Source organism: Rhinatrema bivittatum, chromosome 3, assembly GCF_901001135.1.
Source record: "Rhinatrema bivittatum chromosome 3, aRhiBiv1.1, whole genome shotgun sequence".
In the NCBI taxonomy this organism is placed as follows: domain Eukaryota; kingdom Metazoa; phylum Chordata; class Amphibia; order Gymnophiona; family Rhinatrematidae; genus Rhinatrema; species Rhinatrema bivittatum.
In genome coordinates this window covers 90,966,865-90,988,914 of record NC_042617.1, presented here as the reverse complement: position 1 = coordinate 90,988,914, position 22,050 = coordinate 90,966,865, and the positions used below count along the sequence as shown (strand labels likewise).

Genomic DNA, 22,050 nt, shown 5'->3' with positions numbered 1-22,050 from the left:
ATTCATGTAAAACATTTCTTCTTTGAAACGTGTAGTTAAGTTTTTGAGATACTGTTAACATGCTCTTTATGGTCTATAGTAATGCATATCTCCTTTCCATCTTATTAACCTAGTCATTAATATGTTCAGTAATCAGCTATTTATTTATCATCATGCAATGGAGTATACATGCTAGCATCTACAAATAATTTCTATATATTTTTTTTAGTGTGAGAAAAAAGAAGAATTCATTGAAAAAATCCAAGATTTAGATTTTGACACAAAGGCCTCGGTTGCAGTTCACATTCAGGAGGTATTTGTTATATTACTACTTTCAATGGAGTCTGTAATTTGTTTTCTTTCTTGTGGAACAATTTTATTATTAGGATGATGATGATGAAAGTATTGTACCATCAGATTTGAAAAGTAAATTATAACTCTGAGAAATTTGTCAATAAGACCATGCACCATGAAACAGTTTTATCTTTGTTTTTCTGGAGATGAGCAGATTCACCTAATCACATAAGTAGGTCACATGATTTTGTTTGCTGAATGGACACCTGTTTGGAAGCTTTCTTGGAATGCCTACCGTTCATGCTGTGGGAGTTAGCCCTCTGCTCCCAGTAGCTTGTTTTATTTTTCAGCCAGAGACATTACACATATTTTAGATATTGTCAGGCCGATACAGTAAGGAGAGGTAGGAAGAGCTGCGTTAGTGCCGGGCGCACCCGCGTTTGCCGCACGCATAGTCCGGCTCACCTACCGCTCGATACTGTATTAAAATCGCATGCAAATTCAAGCCGCGTCCAACGCTCGTCCATGAAGCGCAATCCATTTTACTGTATAGGCGCTTTATACAGCGCCTATACAGTATCCTGGGTGCGCTGGTACCTGTCATTTCAAATGTCATTTCAAATGACATTTGAAATGACAGGCACCAGGAAGTGGATCCCAACTTTAACCAAAGAAAACCTAAAAACCTAAAATCCCCTCCTCCCGAAGCGACTCGACATGTAAAATATGTAAAACCTAAAACCCCCTCCTCCCGAAGTGACTCGACATGTAAAATATGTGAATAAGTGTAACCAACTTACTTTTTGTTTCTTTTTCAGTCCTTTCAGCCTTCTCTGCCGTCCTCCGGAGGGGGCAGCCGGCGGCGAAAGCGGCTTCCAGTGGCCCCCGCCGGCGAAGACGGACGAACGCATGCCCGTGGTGCATGGGCGCTCAAGCCAGCGAAAGCACATGGACGGGCGTGCGTGACGTACGCCGTGACGTCACGCACGCGCGTTCATGTGCTTTCATTGGCTTGACCGCCCGTCAATTTGGGCGCTCTAGCCAGCGAAGCGCATGACGTCACAGCGTATGCTTCGCTGGCTAGAGCGCTCAAGCCAGCGAAGCGAACTGCAGGTTAAAAAGGCGATAGTTGGGGTGCGCATTACTGAACGGGGGGGAATAGCTAATCCGATCGTTTACATCTCATATACATGCCACGGGCAGAAAGGGGTACCCGTTGATTTAAAGAAGCGGTAAGGATGGGTTAAAAGGGATAGTGAATCGCGGGTTGGGCTAACGCGGCCAAATTGTAAGTAAAAAGCGGGTTAGAAGCAGGGTAAACGCGGCCGCACTTTACTGTATCGGCCTGTTTATGTTTAATGTGTGTGTTTTATTTACTGTAATATGGTTAACACTGAATTTGCTAATGGTATTAATGGAATTGCAATATATCAAATAAAATAATCTATAGCCCAGTTATTTTGTGGTTTTCCCAGATTCATCCAAAAACCACTCCCCTCTCTAATCTTTTTGGCAAACTGTTAGCACTTAAATAAGTTTCTTTCCCTGTTGCTGACACAGCAGTTTTTTTATTCCTGCCAGTTTTTTCAAGTTCTCTAAGAAATTTTGCGGATTTATTCTTTGTTTGATTTCGCTGTGTCAACTTTTCTCACTATCATAGAAGCAGACCACTGACTTCAAATTCTGCCCCAAATGCAAGCAGAAGATGTCAATCATGTAATTTGCTACAAATGTCTGGGGCAGGGCTCCAGTATCTGCATATGGATGTTGCTTCGCCAAGTGGTTTGTGCCTAGATGCTGAAAACTTAGCTCAGATGACTGGAATGTTTGGATCATCGGAGGAGTACAGATTGTGTCTTTTGGACTTCCCAAAAGGGCATTCTTGGTTTGCCCTTCACTGGAACCCACTGAAAATAGTCTTATCCCTCTTACAAGAGAAGCAGTTGAACCTGACCCAGTTCAGGAGAAAAAAGATGGAGCTTTAACTCCAGATATTTCTTGGATCCCCGAAAACTCTTGTATTCACACCCATTGTACATCTAAGCGACCTGAACCTTTATGAAAATTTAAATTTGATGGATTAGCTATGTTTTCTATACCTCAAGGAGGCATATACCCACATAGAGATGCATGTATAAAACAGAAGATTTGTGGTGGACACACATTTCAAATAAGATAATTTATCTTTTGACCTAGGGAAGGCTTTATCCATATTAACCAAGTACCTTATAATTGTGAATATCTGTACAGGCTGGGAATACATGTTTCTCACAGGACAAGCAGGATGGTTGTCCTCACAAATGGGTGACATCGAGGATGGAGCCCACCACGGAAAACTTCTGTCAAAGTTTAAACAGAACTTTGACTGGCCCCTACTGGGCATGCCCAGCAAGGCACTGACCCTGCAGCCAGCAGGGGTCTCCCTTCAGTCTTCTTTTTTCCGCGCAGCAGTTGCCACGCGGTGAAAGGAGCTCTCTAACCACGTTCCTGACAGGAATTTGGAAATTAATTTCCTAAGAAAATTTGCCCCTCAGGGGTCTCCCTTCGACAAATTTTTTACTCATCTTACGGAACCCGGTAAGTTTTTTGCCTTCTTCCATCGACTGCCGTCGATTTTGGCCCTCGAGGCCTGTGGGCACTTACCGATCCCCAGCCTAAATTTTGGCTTCCAGCCATGGCAACGGGGTTCCGTCGTTGTCCGGATTGTACCCGGACTATGTCCATCACAGACCCCCACAGGGTTTGTGTAATGTGTTTGGGTAGTGGGCATGATGTCCTGACTTGCACCAAATGTGCCTTAATGACACCCAAGGGTCGCAAAGCCAGGATGGAGAAGATGGGGCTCCTCTTCCATGCACCAACCCCAACGCCATCGATAGCATCGACGTCATCGGAACCGGCACCGTCGAAGTTGTACCATCATCGTCAACCCTCCGGTGACCGTCCGCCATCGATCGCTTCTCGGCCGTCGACTCCCGTCCCTTCCCCGGATGGGCGAGGGGATCGGAAAGAAAAGCACCGCCATCGACGGCATAAGTCTCGGCCTGTCGAGGATCCACAGCCATCGACCTCTGCTCAAGCCGAGCCACCGACAAAGAAGCCGCGAACAGACCGGACGCCCTCCACGTCTCGTTCGCCGGCATCGAGGAAACCCTCACCCTCTCGGGGTGTGGGGGCCGTGATCCCACCGGTTACGGTGGTCCCTCCGGCCCTGCCTCAGCCTCCCTCTCCCGTCGAGCCGGGTATGGTTACCCCTGGTCTCCGGGCAGAACTGGACCGGCTGGTCCAGGAGGCCATCGAGAAAGCGATGAAGAAATTACAACCTCCATCGGCACCGTCTCCGGCACCGGTTCCAGTGCCGCCCCCGGCACCGACGCCGGCACCGGCTTCGCCACCGAGGAGGGAACCGACCACCGAGCCGTTGATACAAGCGCTAGCACCGCTACTGAGCCGCATGGAGGCACTCATGACGGCCCTTCCATCGGTGATTCCAGTGCCATCGACAACACCACCGTCTCCGACTGGTTTCTCATCGGCAGGAGAAACACTGTTTCGAATTCCCCCTTCCGGGGTAGTTCCATCGGTACCTTCTGGTATATCTCCACCGATTTATCCTTCGGCTCCATCGATTCCGCGCCAGGCACCGATTCCATCGGCAGCACCGAAGCCATCGATGCCATTTCTGGTTCCACCTACTGCACCGATTCCACCTCGGTTTCCATCGATGCCTTCAGAGCCTCAGCCAGGTCCATCAGGGCTACAAGCCACACATGATCCCTACGATACCTGGGGTGATGATGATGATACCTCTTCTGACACAGATCTGCCTTCGCCACCATCTCCTACAGAGAGTAGAAAAAGATCTCCTCCTGAGGATCTATCTTTCATTAATTTTGTGAAAGAAATGTCAGAAGTTGTACCTTTTCAACTACAATCTGAAGCTGATGACAGACACCAGATGATGGAACTACTTCAATTTCTGGATGCTCCAAAAATCATCGCTTCCATCCCTATACACCAGGTGTTTTTGGATCTGCTCAAGAAAAACTGGGAATCTCCTTCATCGGTGTCACCAGTTAACAAGAAAGCTGACTCCACATACCTTGTCCAGTCAGCACCAGGTTTCCAAAAACCTCAACTGGATCATCGCTCTGTTGTGGTTGAGTCCGCGCAGAAGAAGGCCAAGCGTCTTAAGCCGCACTCTTCTACCCCACCTACCAGGGACAACAAGTTCCTGGATAGTGTAGGACGGAAAGTGTATCATGGAGCTACGTTGATTTCACGCATAGCTTCATATCAACTTTACATGACTCAATACAACAGAGCCATCTTTAAGCAGATGCAAGACTATGCTGACACGTTGCCGGACCAATACCAACCACAGCTTCAAGCCCTTCTTCACAAGGGATTTGAGGCAGGGAAGCACGAGATTAGGACTGCCTATGACATATTCGATGCTTCCACGAAGGTTTCAGCCACAGCCATCTCAGCCAGACGTTGGGCTTGGTTAAAGTCATCCAACCTTCGCCCAGAAGTCCAAGATCGTCTTGCTGATTTGCCCTGCTTAGGCGACAATTTGTTTGGAGAGCAAATTCAACAGATTGTGGCGGAGTTAAAAGACCACCATGAGACGTTGAAACAACTCTCATCTGTCCCACCTGAGGTGACCTCCAAGCAACCGCAAAAGAAGGACTCTAAGAAGTCATTCTTTCGACCACGTCGCTACTACCCTCCGTCAACTAGGGCTCGTCCTGCACGGTCCTCTAACAGGCCTCAGCCTCGTCAGCCGAGAAAGCAAAGACCTACTGTAGCCCCACCTCCTGGGCCTACGGCGGGCCTTTGACTTCCCTGTATTGAGCACATGCCATCTCCCTCTTCCACACATCCCTGTGGGGGGTCGACTGTTCCACTTCTTACACCGTTGGAAACAGATCACCTCAGATCAGTGGGTGCTAGCAATTATCGCACAGGGTTACCACCTCAACTTCATAACACTTCCGCCAGACTCCCCGCCCCTTCAGGCATGGAGTCTAACCAGCCATTTCACTCAATTACATCAAGAAGTATCCCTTCTTCTACAATCAAATGCTATAGAACCTGTCCCTCCTTGTCAACAAGGGAAAGGATTCTATTCCAGATACTTCCTAATACCAAAGAAATCAGGGGGGCTACGTCCAATTCTGGACCTTCGGGCCCTCAATAAGTATCTGCAAAAAGAAAAGTTCAAGATGGTAACCCTGGGCGCCTTGCTCCCTCTGTTGCAAAAGGGGGATTGGCTGTGCTCTCTCGACCTCAAGGATGCTTATACCCACATTGCGATCACACAATCCCATCGCAAATATCTGCGGTTTCTTGTAGGCCACGACCATTATCAATACCGTGTCCTACCTTTCGGTCTGGCTTCTGCCCCACGAGTCTTTACCAAATGTCTCGTAGTGGTAGCAGCATTCCTAAGGAAGGAAGGTGTCCACGTCTACCCCTACCTGGACGATTGGCTAATCAGGGCCTCCTCCCAACACATAGCTCAATCCTCCCTAAAATTGACAATTCAAACACTCCTTTCCTTAGGGTTTCTTGTCAATTACGAGAAATCTTGCTTAGTCCCGTCTCAAACCTTATCCTTCATTGGAGCAGACTTGGACACCTTACAGGCAAAGGCTTACCTTCCTCTTCAGAGGGTCCACACCCTAATATCCCTGGCTCGCCAGCTCCAGTCTCAAAACACTGCCACGGCTCGCCAGTTCCTCATTCTCCTAGGACACATGGCATCCTCGGTTCAAGTCACTCCCATGACCCGACTAGCCATGAGAGTAACACAATGGACTCTACGACACCAATGGATTCAAGCTTTTCAGCCTCTGTCCTCCATAGTCACAGTCACACAGGCCCTGCGCATATCCTTAACCTGGTGGACAACTCAGGTCAACCTCCTTCAGGGCTTACCTTTTCTTCCACCGGATCCGCAAGTAATCCTAACCACTGACGCTTCTCACATCGGTTGGGGAGCCCATGTGGACGAATTACAAACCCAAGGGTTATGGTCCAAAGAGGAAGCCGAACACCAGATAAATTTCCTGGAACTTCGCGCAATCCGCAATGCACTCCGAACTTTCAAAGATCATCTATTCCATCAGATAATCTTAATCCAGACGGACAACCAAGTGGCCATGTGGTACATAAACAAGCAGGGAGGCACAGGCTCCTTTCTTCTGTGTCAGGAAGCTGCGCAGATCTGGGCGGAAGCTCTCTCCCACTCCATGTACCTCAGGGCCACTTACCTGCCGGGAGTAGACAATGTATTGGCAGACCAGCTGAGCCGTGTCTTCAAGCCACACGAGTGGTCACTCGATCCTCTGGTAGTGACCTCTCTGTTTCACAAGTGGGGTTTTCCCCGCATAGACCTCTTTGCGTCCCCTCAGAACCACAAAGTGGACGATTACTGCTCTCTCATTCGGAGCCAACACTTTCAGCCGAGAGATGCCTTCTCCCTCAAGTGGACGACAGGTCTGCTTTATGCATTCCCTCCACTTCCTCTTCTGTCAAGGACTCTCGTGAAGCTACGCCAGGACGGAGGAACCATGATCCTGATAGCACCCCACTGGCCACGCCAAGTGTGGTTTCCCATACTCCAGGATCTCTCCATCCGCAGGCACATCCCTCTGGGAACGGATCCGCATCTGCTCACTCAAAACGACGGATGCCTCCTCCATCCCAACCTCCAAGCCTTGTCCCTGACGGCATGGATGTTGAAAGGTTAGTTCTTCAGCCTTTTAACGTTTCGGATTCGGTTTCTCGTGTCCTGATAGCTTCACGAAAGCCCTCTACCAGAAGATCCTATTCATATAAATGGAAAAGGTACACATCATGGTGCACTTCTCAGTCCCTTGATCCCCTTTCCTGTCCAATCTCTAAGTTCTTGGACTATTTATGGCACCTATCAGAATCCGGTCTAAAGACCTCTTCCATTAGGATGCATGTCAGTGCGGTAGCCGCCTTCCATAAAGGTGTACAGGGTGTCCCTATTTCAGTACAACCCCTGGTAACACGTTTTCTTAAAGGCTTGCTCCATCTGAAGCCACCCTTACGTCCTCCGGCCCCATCTTGGGACCTTAACCTGGTTCTTGGTCGTCTAATGAAACCTCCTTTCGAACCTCTGCACTCCTGTGACTTAAAGTATCTCACATGGAAAGTGTTATTCCTTTTGGCTATCACTTCAGCTCGCAGGGTTAGTGAATTGCAGGCCCTAGTTACCTATCCGCCTTACACTAAGCTCCTGCAGGACCGGGCGGTACTCCGCACTCACCCTAAATTTTTACCTAAGGTAGTTTCTGAGTTTCATATTAATCAATCCATCATACTACCTATCTTTTTTCCCAGGCCCCACTCCAACTCCGGGGAACAGACTCTGCATACCCTAGACTGCAAACGAGCTCTAGCTTTTTATCTAGACCGTACAGTTGCTCACAGGAAGAGCACTCAATTATTTGTCTCTTTCCATCCTAACAAGTTAGGACATCCTGTGGGTAAGCAGCTCTTTCCTCCTGGTTGGCGGACTGCATTTCTTTTTGCTATCAGCAAGCAGGCATTCCTTTTCAAGACCGTGTGAAAGCACACTCTGTGAGGGCCATGGCGACGTCAGTGGCACACCTTCGATCGGTGCCGCTTCCTGACATCTGCAAAGCTGCAACCTGGAGTTCTCTCCATACCTTTGCAGCCCACTATTGTTTGGACAAAGCTGGAAGACAGGACTCCATCTTCGGCCAATCTGTCTTGCGTAACCTTTTTCCAACGTGATGTACCAACACCCTTCCACCTTCCCGGTAGGGTGCGGATGCCCTTTACCAAATTCCACCCCAGTTGTTGTGCCTGTTGCACGTCATTGGGTGCATTTGGTGCAAGTCAGGACATCCTCAGCTCGGTACTCACCCATTTGTGAGGACAACCATCCTGCTTGTCCTGTGAGAAAGCAAATGTTGCTTACCTGATGTAACAGGTGTTCTCACAGGACAGCAGGATGTTAGTCCTCACGAAACCCGCCCGCCACCCCGCGGTGTTGGGTTTGTTTTGTTTTTACTTTTTAGGCACTGCCTGTAGCTTTGAAAATCAGACTGAAGGGAGACCCCTGCTGGCTGCAGGGTCAGTGCCTTGCTGGGCATGCCCAGTAGGGGCCAGTCAAAGTTCTGTTTAAACTTTGACAGAAGTTTTCCGTGGTGGGCTCCATCCTCGATGTCACCCATTTGTGAGGACTAACATCCTGCTGTCCTGTGAGAACACCTGTTACATCAGGTAAGCAACATTTGCTTTCTCTGGCTGGACAATTGGCTGCTAAGAGTACATCTCAGCTTGGAGCAGAAAGATCATTAACGATCACCACTCAACTATGCAGTTAATAAGGTTCACTATAATTTTTGCTAACTTTGTTCCATGTGTGTTTTCTCCTTTAGCCACATTTTGGCAGCCAGACTGCCTGGCAAGGCCCTTGGATGCCACTTTGAAGCCAGATTTTGCCTGTAGAAAATGAAGTAAAATACCATATGTTGGCAATTTTATGCTTTTTATGAATCTTTTTGGACTGCAGTTCTATTCCTCTTGTTCATAAAGTTTTTAAAATTAAAAAAAAAAGCAAATATTTTGACAAAAAGGAAGAATTAATTACTTTTTTAAAACATGTAGTTATGCCTGTGACCAAGCCTTCAGTAGGGTCTACCTTTTGGACCTACTTTTACTGGATCACACCTTGATTAAAGCAGGATCTCCAATTTGACCTCCCAAGACTCGAAGAGGACAATTTTAATACTGTTTGTGATGCCCATAGACCTGCAAGTTCATTTTTTAAAGGGAAATTGCCCGTGGAGTTTCCATTTGAAAATGCAAGTGGCACGCACTCCAACATAAATCTAACAGTGTTCTTAATTTATTGCATAAGTAGTGTCAAGTTGGTGGCCCCTGCAGCAGACACACATAAGTACTATGTCTCAAAACTGATTTATTTAATAACCGTAACAAAATAATATTTCCTGACTTATATAACAGGTAACACACTTCTAGTCCAGGTATTCAGGTCATTTCACAGTAGGTTCTCTTCATAGACAACATTGAAGCACAACTGGAGTCAAGACTTCTACTTAGAGACATGACTCAGGACGTCCAAACTTATCACAGTTTAACATTAATATATATCAGAGGAAGAGCTCACAAGTCTTCCTTCAAGATCCCAAACCTCCCTTTGGTCTCCCTGTTGTCTAAATGCTGGGAACACCTTCCAGGTGTTCAGCACTCCTTTTGAATCCCCTGAGAACCAATCCAAATCTTCAGGGTAGAGGCCATACAACAGGCTATCTAAAGTCTGAAGCTGGCTTTCTCTGAGCCATTGTGAGGCTCTGTGCATAAGAGCCAAACATAAGTCCCCAAACTAGGCAGACCCTAATTCAAGGCCAGCAAAAAAGCATTTTTCTCCTTAACAGTTGGCCATGCAGTTATTCAAGACTGGAAAAAAATCACTTTTGTATATTTTCTTCTGTGGGCAATGATATCTTTTGCACTTATAAACCTAATATCTTGCAAAGGAAAGAGAATAGTAGTGGCAACTTCCTTTTCAAATTAACCAAAAATATATTTTGCATATTTTGTATCCAAAACCAAATAATAATGAAGATGTGAAATGTAACTGTCTGGATTTCAAGATATCATTAAAGCAGACGTTTGGCAAACTTACAGCCCTCAGGCCAAACCCAGCTTGATGACAGACTTTCTGTCCCTCCCACATAATCAATTTGCCATATTATCTCTGTCCCACTGTACTTTTCAACAGTGTCAACAATGAACTGTTGATGTCAACCTGGGTGTCGGTGGCCGGCAGTAACATCCCTCTCTCAGCGTTATAGCATAGTAGGAAGAGCAGCGTGGCACTGCCTGAATCAGCAGTGTAGCCAGCAGGGCCTTAGGAAGAGGAGGAGCATCGCGGCCCCTCTGGAATTGGCTGTGTGGGCAGCAGGGCCTTAAGAAAAGGAGTATCATCATACCTTAGTTAGGAGGAGCAGCATGGTATGGCTCTCTCTCTCAGGTCACAGTTGGGTTGGCTGCAGGGGCTGAAGATGAAGACCACTGCTGTAGCTTCTTCAAGAGGGGAGAAAAGTGAATGAGGAGCGTGTGTGTGTGTGCGCGAGAGAGAGGGGGGGGGGGGGGTGTATGTAACAACCCCCTTCCTCTCTGCCTGATAATCTATGACAATCTCAGCACATTTTTTGGGTTTTGAACATTTTTATATGAATTTTTAACTATTTGATGCTATTCTATTAATTGTTTGTTTAATTGTATGTTTGCTGCTTTGGTCCTCTCACTGTGTGGTATACTTGCTGCTGTAGACTCCCTTACCCCTATCCTCAGCTCATAGAGTTCTAAAAGGGCCCTCCTTCAACCTCCCATTCTGATAAGCAGCAGTAATGTGGCACTGTTTAAAAAAAAAAAAAAGACTTGCCCACCCCTGCATTAAAGCATTACCTGAAAAAGATTAAGTTCTTCAGGAAATCTAAGGAATTATGCATCTTGTATGGTGTTGAAGGATCTACAGCTTTTAAGATGTCATTTGTTTGACAGATTAGAAATTATATCACTGAGTTAGTTATACCAACATGTTCATAGGATACCTAAGATTTTAGCTGACACACTGGAGAAGTCTCTGCTTTGCATTATGCGTCAGTGGAGGAGTACCAAAGCTGCAACCTGCCATTCAATACATACTTTCGCAGAACTTTACAGAATGGAGAGATGAGCATCTGCTGATGCAGTATTTGGGAGGTCAGTGTTCCAAGACTGTGTGGATCCCTCCATATTAAGGTACTGCTACGCTACATCCTACAGGTCATGATACTGGAGTATAAAGAATTAACTTTTTCCCATAGATAAGCAGCTGAATTAGCCATGCTGTCTGGTGGCTACGTCCTCCGTGCCACTAGGTGGCGGAGGTCTCTAAGATCACACAAAGTCTGTAGGTGAGGTGATCCCTCCTGCCTGTCCCTTTGCCTGCTCGAGACTCCTCAGTCCGTTTTTTTCCACTTAACTGACTGCACGTGGAGCTCTACACTCTCGTGAGGAAAACTTGTTGTGAGGAAAAATTTCACTTTATTTCTTTAGGAAAGTTCTCAGAGTTTTCAACACAGGATACTTAATTCATCATGCCTTGTCCAGGTTTTAAATTTTGTGACTGGCAAAATGTCTGTAACCGACAGACATCAATTCTGCTACATTTGCCTTGGTCCAAAACACGAACAGGCAAATTGTACAGATTGTGGACGGATGTCCCCAAGGGCTCAGCGCCAGAGAGCAGCGTGGATTGCCCAGCTCAGAGAAGGGGCAACGGGCTCGTATATCCACTCTGACACTTCAGCCAGGTCGCCTCCGGGACTGAAGTCGACCCCTAAGGCCCATGCCCATCGAAGGGCCACTTCTGCAGACCTTCCAGGTCACAAACAGAAAAATAAAAATAAAATACAATCGATGCAGGGAGCTGGGGACGCGCCGCAGATGCAACCTGCTTCGGATGCATCAAGAATTCATGCCGTTGAAGCTTTCACGGAGCACCGACGCACTATAGACAGACCGTCTTAGTGGCGCCCCGACGCCTCAGAGAAACATTGACGCACCGGAGCAGCACTGACACACCGAAGCAGCGTCGATGCCTCAGCAATCTCTTGACTCACCAATGAATCCTAAAAAACAATACAAAAAACATCCAACAGGTCATAAAAGACCTAGAAGCCCATCCCCACTATTAGTGGGGATGGGCTTCTGAGGATCCTCAGAATCTGGATCCCCAGAATCTGAGGAATCCTCAGAGTCCACCACTATTAGTGGTGGACTCTGAGGATTCCTTATCTCCACCACGATTATCAGATGCCTCTTCACAATCATCTGAAGTTTTTTCCGGGCTTTCTACAGCATCTCAACACCATAAAAGATCCCTGTTTCAGGAACCATTACATTCCAAACTTCCCTATCGTCGGGAAGATGTTGGACACCCTCAAGGACCAAATAAGGACATCCTCAAGGCAGCCTTATTACCATCAGGCCAAAGACCGGATATCAGAACATCCACATCACTTTCAGCTACTGATACACTGACACAGATTACCACTATCTTGTCACAATTTTTAACATCGGTCCAGCAACAAAATCAGCCAGCCCCTGTTCAACCGGAAGAGATGCCTTCATCACCTACACCGGGACCAGCACCAAAGACACATCCTAGCAGACCATCTCCTCTGCCAGTAGATTATCCTACTCCATCTTTGTCATCAGGGTTGTCAACCAGCTACCCATTTGACTCACATGAGTTACGTCCAGAACCAGTATCACCACTGGAGGCTCTCACGTACTCCCAATTTTTAGCGAAAGTGGGTCAACGATTGGGAGTAGAGACAAAAAAGATACCTGACCCTAGACAGGAGATGTTTGGTGTCTTGAAAATATTTGATACACCGGTTGAACCTACAGCACTTCCTTCTCATCTAGTGTTGGAATCTCTTTTAGAAAAGACTTGGGATTCTCCATATTCCACGACTCCAACCTCAAGGAAGACAGATTTGAAGTACAAGATGCGAGATTCTCCATTTTACACCAACATGCAGTTACCGCATGCGTCCGTCGTGGTTGAATCAGCCATGCAAAAGGCACGCAAGTCACGATTACACTCAAATAATCCACCTGGCAAAGACAACAAAAGTTTATTTATTTATTTTGAAGGTTTTGTATACCGACATTCGTTAGGAAAACATCACATCGGTTTCCATAGAACGATAAAATAGCCAACAAGGCTTTACAATGAATGTGATACAGTAAACAGGGGAGGGGGTGAAGAAGGAGGGGGCGGGGAGGAGGGGGAGTGGGATTAGAGGGTGTGGGAAACCAGGGTTATACTGTACATATGGGTTAACATAAAAACATAGTTAAATACAATTATAATTAGGGTACATGAGGATTATAGTTAATATAAATATAGAAAATGTACATTGAAAACTAGGAGGATAGAGTTAAGAATGGGGTAGATGACTTTGCACGGAAGAATGGGGTAGATGACTTTGCACGGAAAGCTTTCCAATCAGGAATCCTTAATGCCAAGATACAGAACCATCAATTTTATGTAGCTCAGTATCTTTTTGAATGCCTTCAGACCTTAAAACCTTTGCTGCAACACAGTTCTGCAGATAATACACTTCCATCTGAATTTCACGATATGGAAAAAGGGCTATGGCATCTGGTACATTCCATTTACGAGGGGTTCGAAACCTCTGCAAAAACAGCTGATGGCATAGCAGCCAGGAGACTGGCATGGTTACGTGCAGGTGCCATATGTGAAGATGTTCACGATAAGCTGACCAACCTTTCTTGTTGCCCCGATAACTTATTCGGTGATAAACTCGCGAAATTAAAAGAGCAAAAAGTGGCGGTCTTTTCATTAACTCAACATGACACATCGTCTTCCAAACGTCAATTTGGTTCATACAAAGTCTTACCAAAGATGTCAATATCAGCCTTATACTACCTATAGGCCCCAACAATATCAATCAAACCACCAACAGCCTTACCAACAACCAGCTCCTCGCCAGCGCCCACGCGCTCCTCGTCAACCACGCCAGACTACAGAACCTCAACCCCCTAAAACTCAACAGAGTTTTTAGGAATGATTCCACCACCACTAACCACTCAAACAATAGGAGGTCGACTATCCCACTTCCTTGCACAATGGAGCACCATCACAATGGATTCATGGGTCCTGAATATAATACGAGACAGATACTCAATCAAATTCATATTCCCTCCTCCTCTTCCACATTTCATTACCACCAAATCTGTGTCCATCGGGAGACACTCCTTCGAGAAGTCAATCACTTACTTTAACAACACTGTATACAGGAAGTACCTCCCTCCCAACATCTAACGGGATTTCATTCACAGTACTTCCTCATACCAAAGAAGTCCGGAGGTCTGCGTCCAATTCTGGACCTCCACTTTCTCAAACACATTCGGAAAGAGAAAATCAAAATGACTTCTCTCAAATCAATTCTTCCCTTCCTGCAACCCATGGATTGGATGTGCTCCATAGATTTAAAAGATGCCTATGCGCATATTCCAATGCACCAAAAATCTTGGAATTACCTCTGTTTTTTATGAGATGGGAAAGAGACACTTTCAATACAAAGTCCTTCCCTTCGGTCTTTCATCTGCTCCCAGAGTATTTACGAAATGCCTAGCGGTAGTGGTGGCACACCTCCGTCGTCGGGGGATTCAAATATTCCCTTATCTGGACGATTGGCTACTGGTAGCCCCAAATCCCTGTCTCCTCCATGACAATTTAATTCAAGCAATCAATTGCCTAGGTCTACTGATAAATTACGAAAAATCTCATCTTCAACCTACCCAGACCTTGGACTTCATTGGAGCATCTGTTATGGATGCTGCTCACAGGTCCTCCCGCGAGCAGGCACACTCACCCCATGCTGCATCTTCACCCGACGCGGCAGGACGCCGCTGTCGGGCCTTCTGTGCGGCTGGAGCCGCGGTCTTTGTTGCCTATGCGGCCCGGAGGCCGCCCGTGTTTCTAGTCTTCACCGCGGCCGGAGCCGCGGACTTTCAAGCTTCCTTCGGGGCCCGGGTCCGCCCCCAACGCTGCTTCCATCTTCGGCGCTAAGGCCGCATCCCCGGGCTGGCCTGGCGGCTGGAGCCGCCCCCGGGGCTCCCCACAGCGGCTGGAGCCGCTGCCGACGGCAGGGCCTGCTCCTCAGGCTCTGTCACCGTCTGTACGCAATGACGACGGTGCAGGCCGCTCTCCTTAGGTGCCGGCGCGCGCCTCTCTACTGAATTTAAAGGGCCAGGCACAGGAAGTGTGCTGGCCCCACCTTCTATGGGACTTCCTGCTTCAGCCCTATAAAGGGCTGCCCCGTCACTCTGTTCTTGGCCTTGCATCGGAGTTACTTCACTCTGGAGGCTCCTGCCTGCCAGAGCTCCGTCAGGTCTTCTATTGTCTTCGTGGAGCTCCTTGTCTCGTCTTGTCTTCTCATCATGCCACGTCATGTCTTCATAGCCTGAGGTCCTCGTCCAGGTGTCCTGGTTTCTTGATGATCTTCTACATCCTGGTGTTCTTGCCTTCCTGGATGTTTGTTCCTGCGTCTCGTATTCTACGCTCCTGAGCCTTCTAGTCCTGTGGGCCGGACTCCCTCGGACGATGTCTTTCCCGGGTTGGAGTGGACTGGTGTCCTGCGCTCTCGAGCCGTCATGGCCTGGATCTTTCCTGCGCTGTCCCGTTCTCCTCGTGGTCCATGACCAGCCTGCAAGGGCTGTTTAGGGCGCGCAGTGGGACAGGGTGGTCCGCGACTCAGTCCTGCGGGTGGCCTGAGTAGGGCGCCCTGAGAGACAGTGCCAATGTCCGCCTTCCCTACTTCTCGTCTTGTCTGGATTCCAAGTTCCTCATTATGTCTGCACTTCAGCGTCATGTCTCTGATGTCGTTGCATCGCCCCTGGTTCGGGATGCCGTCGCATCGACCACTGGTCCGTGATGTCTTCGCATCAGCCTTGGTGTCACGTCTTCAATAGTCCTGGTGTCATGTCTTCAACCCAAGTCTTCGTGTCATGTGATGCCGCTGCATCAATCTGCATAGTCTTGTCTTCGTGTCAAGGCCATCTGCCCTCAACCTCAGGCCAGGCCTGCTGCTCCATGCTGTTCGCAGCAGGTCCGAAAGGGCTCAGAATGGTCGGAGGACCATTCAACTTCCAACTTCCTTGGATGTTGGCCTTGGGAGCTTGCCGGCCTGGCAGAGGGTAAGACCGTCAGCCATGCGGAGCCACAGTCAACCCTTGGCTTGGCCCTGAAGGTCTGGGTCGGGCTGAGGCCTAAGGGCACACGAAAACACCCCGTTATATAACAGCATCCATAAACACCATTCAAGACAAAGCTTTCTTGCCAAAAACCCGAGCAATAGCTCTTACTTCTCTAGCCCAACATTTAATAAATCTTGCGACTATCTCAGCCCGCCAAATCTTGACTGTTCTGGGTCATATGGCAGCATGTATATATGTGGTCCCGAACACGAGACTCCACATCCGTCGCCTTCAATGGGGTCTAAAAAAAGCCAATGGACTCAGTACCGAAGTCCTTTATCCACCCTAGTAAGATTAACGAACAGTATGAAAATAGACCTTCACTGGTGGATAGACCCACCAGCATTGACAAAAGGCTCACCACTGAGGCCTCCTCGACATCAATTGATTCTAACTATAGATGCCTCCCCCACGGGATGGGGAGCCCATCTTGCCAACCTACAAACTCAAGGGTTATGGTCATTCCAAGAACGTACTTATCACATCAATCTCTTGGAACTACGAGCCATCAAATATGCTCTTCAAGCTTTTGAACACAAGCTACGACAACACGTCGTCATGATCCATACCGACAACCAAGTTGCAGTGTTTTACGTAAACAAGCAAGGAGGGTCCGGTTCATGGAACCTCTGCAAGGAAACGGGAGAGATTCTGGACTGGTCCCACAGCAAGGGAATTTCTCTACAAGCTACATACCTTCCGGGAATCAACAATTCCAAAGTGGACAAGTTGAGCAGAATTTTTCATCCACATGAATGGGAACTAGACCAAAGCGTGGCCGATCGTATTTTTTCAATTTGGGGCCTTCCCCACATAGATCTCTTTGCAACGGAACGCAGCAGAAAGGTTCCCCTCTTTTGCTCAGTCTATCCCAGTGCTCACCGGTTACTGCAGGACGCATTCCTACTGGATTGGTCTCAGATCTACTTTATGCATTTCCTCCAATTTCTCTGATATCTCGAACAATACAGAGATGCATCGGGGACAAAGCGAACCTAATCCTTGTCACGCCAGCATGGGCGCGTCAACCATGGTACGCTTACCTACTCCAACTATCAACCTGCAAACCAATTCCTCTGGGGAATGCCCCCACCCTTCTCACCCAGCAACAGGGTTCACTTCTCTATCCACTCCACGCATCCTTGAATCTCACTGCTTGGAGATTGAACGGCTCACGTTCCAAAACCTAAACATATCTCCACAACTGAAAGATATTTTGGTGGCGTCAAGAAAGCTATCAACTCAATTAAATTATCAACATAAGTGGAAGCGTTATGCCACATGGTGTTCTTCTATGGACATAGATCCACTCACATGTCCACCTTCTGACTTACCTCCACCTCCTTTATGCACAAAGTTTAGCCACTGCTTCCTTATGTGTTCATCTCAGCACGATATCAGCGTATCACACTCCTTTTAATGGAGAATCTATAGCATGTCATGCTCTGGTTTCCCAATTTATGAAAGGCATTCTACATCTATGACCTCCAATCAAGAAACCACCAGTACCATGGGATGTTAACCCAGTTTTAGAACAACTTATGTTACCACCCTTTGAACCAATGCACACTTGCCATCCTAGATACCTTTCCTGGAAAGTGCTATTCTTAATCGCCCTCACTTCTGCACGAAGGATCAGCGAACTTCAAGCACTGGTTCTCTGTCCACCTTACTTGGAATTCTATCATGACAAGGTTACACTACGTACGCACCCTAATTTTCTTCCTAAAGTAGTCTCCACCTTTCACTTAAACCAAACCACAACCCTACCAATTTTTCATCCAAAGCCACACGCAAATGACGAGCAGCGTCTTTATTCCTTGGACTGTAAACGTGTAAATGCACTCACTCTATTACTAGACCTTCGCAACTCTTCCTCTCATTTAAGCCAGGTCTTCCAGTTTCAAAGAGAAAGTTATCATCCTGGCTTACCAACTGTATACGTTTCTGTGATCAAAAGCGTTCAGAATCCTTATCTTGCACACCAGATTTGTGCAATGGCTGCTTCAGTTGCTCACTTCCATGATGTGTCTCTCTTGGATATCTGCAAAGCAGCCACATGGTCTTCACTTCACACCTTCACATCATATTACTGCTTAGACAAACAGTCGGGAGATGACACAAAAATGGGGCGGATAATTCTCCAAAAGAAAACTTAACTAGTTCAATCACTTCGGAACTGTCCTCCTCCTATTCTGTATTGAACGATAACTGACCTACAAATGATCACATGCCTGATACGCTCAATATGGCAGCTGGGGACTCCCAGACAGCATGGCTAATTCAGCTGCTTATCTATGGGAAAAAAAAGCAAGTTTACTTACCGTAAATGGTGTTTTCCATAGATAGCAGATGAATTAGCCATGCTGACCCTCCTGCCTCCCCGGACAGTTCCAGCATTGCATATCATCTTGCTTTGACCCGGACTGAAGAGCCTTGAGCAGGCACAGGGACAAGGAAGCACCCTCCTCCTCACACACCCACCTCGCGCACACCTCACAAACACACGGAAGCACCCTCCTCCTCGCACACCCACCTCGCGCACACCTCACAAACACACGGAAGCACCCTCCTCCTCGCACACCCACCTCGCGCACACCTCACAAACACACGGAAGCACCCTCTTCCTCGCACACCCACCTCGCACACACCTCACAAACACACGGAAGCACCCTCCTCCTCGCACACACACCTCGCACACACCTCACAAACACACGGAAGCACCCTCCCCCTCACACACACACACCTCACACGGAAGCACCCTCCCCCTCACAGGCACACCTCACACGGAAGCACACACACGCACATCTCACATACACCCACTGCACACGGAAGTGCACACACACACACCTCACATACCTCACACGCAGACGGAAGCGCACACACACACACACCTCACATACCTCACACGCACACGGAAGTGCACACACACACACACTCACACGGAAGCGCACGCACACATCTCATGCACACCCACCTGGCACGCGCGCACAGACACCCACCTGGCACGCCCGCGCATGCACACCCACCTGGCACGCCCGCGCATGCCCACACCTCACGCGCACGGAACCGCATGCACACCCACCTCACACGCGCACGGAAGCGCGCGCACACCCACCTCACACGCGCACGGAAGCGCGCGCACACCCACCCCCACACACCCACCTCACGTGCACGGAAGCGCACGCACACCCACCTCACGCGCACGGAAGCGCGCTCACACACACCCCCACACACCCACCTCACATGCACACGGAAGCGCGCGCACACACACCTGACACGTGCACGGAAACACGCACACACACCCCCACCTCACACTCACCTCGCATGGAATCGCCCTCCCCCACGCATGGAAGCGCCCTCCCCCTCACACACACACACACTCCCAGCTGAATAGTTCAGTCTTCAGCCCACTGGGCTGGTCTCTGGTGGCAGCAGTGCTCTGAACTTCGCCCCACAGGCTATGGGTAGCATGCAACGCACCTGCTGGTGCTTGGTGACACACTGCTTGAGAATCGCTGTTATAGACTAATATACAGTAGTAATGACCATTCAGAAGTGCATTTCAGTTCCTAAATTGCTGGATAAGTGCTCAAACTTGGCAGAAAGGCTCACTACAGGAAGAAGAGGAGGTAGCACAGGAGGCTCTGTGATGCAACTTTTGTTTTGAAGTACTGGTCTCAATTATATTCAACAAGCAGTAGTACCCTCAGATCCTGCATACTGTAAGAGTCAATAGACCATCATTAGATAGTAAGGAATTACCCATTCTCTGAAGGCAATATATGACCCTCTCATCTCTCTCTCTTTTCAAAGCTGTTCATTATGGCCATCTCTCTGTTTTAATTTATCCTTGCTTAAAGCTGTGAAAAATAAGAACATTAAGTTGCCATACTGGGTCAGACCAAGGGTCCATCAAGCCCAGCAGCCTGTTTTCAACGGTGGGCAATCCAGGTTGCAAGTACCCAAACATTAAGTAGATCCCATGCTACTAATGCCAGTAATAGCAGTGGCTATTCCCTAAGTAAACTTGATTAATAGGGGGGAATGATAGAGGTGTTTAATAGGGGGGATATGATAGAGGTGTTTAAAAACATGAGAGGTCTAGAACAGGTAGATGTGAATCGGTTATTTACTCTTTCGGATAGTAGAAAGACTAGGGGACACTCCATGAAGTTAGCATGGGGCACATTTAAAACTAATCGGAGAAAGTTCTTTTTTACTCAACGCACAATTAAACTCTGGAATTTGTTGCCAGAGAATGTGGTTCGTGCAGTTAGTATAGCTGTGTTTAAAAAAGGATTGGATAAGTTCTTGGAGGAGAAGTCCATTACCTGCTATTAAGTTCACTTAGAGAATAGCCACTGCCATTAGCAGTGGTTACATGGAATAGACTTAGTTTTTGGGTACTTGCGAGGTTCTTATGGCCTGGATTGGCCACTGTTGGAAACAGGATGCTGGGCTTGATGGACCCTTGGTCTGACCCAGTATGGCATTTTCTTATGTTCTTATAGCAGTTAATGGACTTCTCCAGGTACTTATCCAAACCTTTTTTAAAGCCAGCTACACTATCTGTCCTAACCACAACCTCTGGTAACAAATTCCAGAGCTTAATTGTATGTTGAGTGAAAAAAGTTTCTCTGATTCGTTTAATAACTGAGTTGTTTTAAATAAATAAATAAGGTGCATATTACGCAATCTAAAATATGTAAAAAATGTTCACAAGAGAAGGGGTCCCTTTCTCATGCCTTTTGGACTTACCCCACCATATTAAAATTTTGGAGAAAGATCTTGATGCATGTCAGGGTCATTTTGAATTGCAATATCCCTATTGGCCCAGAATTGGTGTTATTTAGAAGGTCCCTTTCCAAATAAGTGTGGAAAGAAGGGGACATGTTTTATTTGTACAAAAAGGCCTTAGTACAAGGCAAATAGTCCATGTCACTGGTATGGCGAGAGCCTGGACTGCCCTCGTTTTGGCAGTGGAGGAATGCTTTACATAATATGATGTTTAGGGAATCCATCAGCTCGTACATCTTTCACTTATAAGAAATGGTTTTTGAATGTTTGGGATAAATATATCCAGAGTCTTTCTGGTAGAGCCAGGAGTTTGCTCTTGAGTAATTTATCACCATGATTTGAAATGCCACATGGAATTTTGTACTGTTTAACCCTTAGATGTAGTAAGTTACCTGTTGGGTGGGAGGGAGGGGATGGGCAGGGCAGGAGAGGTAAGTTTTGGAGAGGCTTATAAATTGGGGTTCTTGAACAACTAAGGATGACTGGACAGACCAGAGTAAAATGTCCAGGCTAAGTGATGGAGGTATATTTATCTTGAGTACTATGGGTTTTGAAAGGGAGGGGTTCAGAGATAAGGGAAATAAAATTGAATAATGCGATGTTCCTAAACATCATAAGCCAAATATTATGTCTATATTGACTTCATTATTTTTTTTAGTGGTTTCTGTTGTTCTTAAAGACTATGTAGTAGGGATGTGCAGGCAAAAAGTTTTCGTTGACTCGTTGATAAGTTTTCGTGGGGTGTCTATTTCGTTCAATATGGACACATGGAGAATTCCATAAGTTGAGGGTCTGTCCATATGTTCACCGGTTCCCTAAATAAAAATTTAAACCCCTCACCCTCCTTAATCCCCCCCCCCCCCCCCAAGACTTACCAAAACTCCCTGGTGGTCCAGCGGGGAGTTAGGAAGCCATCCCTGCACTCATCTGCGATTTCCTCATGGCGCCGATAGCCTGTGTCACAGGGGCTGCCGTGCCATTGGTCAGCCCCTGTCACATGGTCACCGGCGCCATCTTGTGCTCCTACCACGTGACAGGTAGGTCATGTGGCAGGAGGTCACTCCGGGATCCCCGTTGGAACCAACCGGAACTTTTGGCCAGCTT

The 22,050-nt window shown here is 47.4% G+C and overlaps 1 protein-coding gene across 6 annotated transcripts in view; it reads left to right on the top strand.

The window, feature by feature from the left end:
* The window catches only part of CCDC88A (coiled-coil domain containing 88A), a 503,234-nt gene that overhangs the window by 178,968 nt on the left and 302,216 nt on the right, over positions 1–22,050 (top strand). For all 6 annotated transcript variants that reach the window (XM_029593463.1, XM_029593462.1, XM_029593464.1 and 3 more), the window contains exon 6: positions 209–292. In XM_029593463.1, the coding sequence (XP_029449323.1) occupies positions 209–292 (84 nt within the window). The remainder of the gene's footprint in view (positions 1–208; positions 293–22,050) is intronic.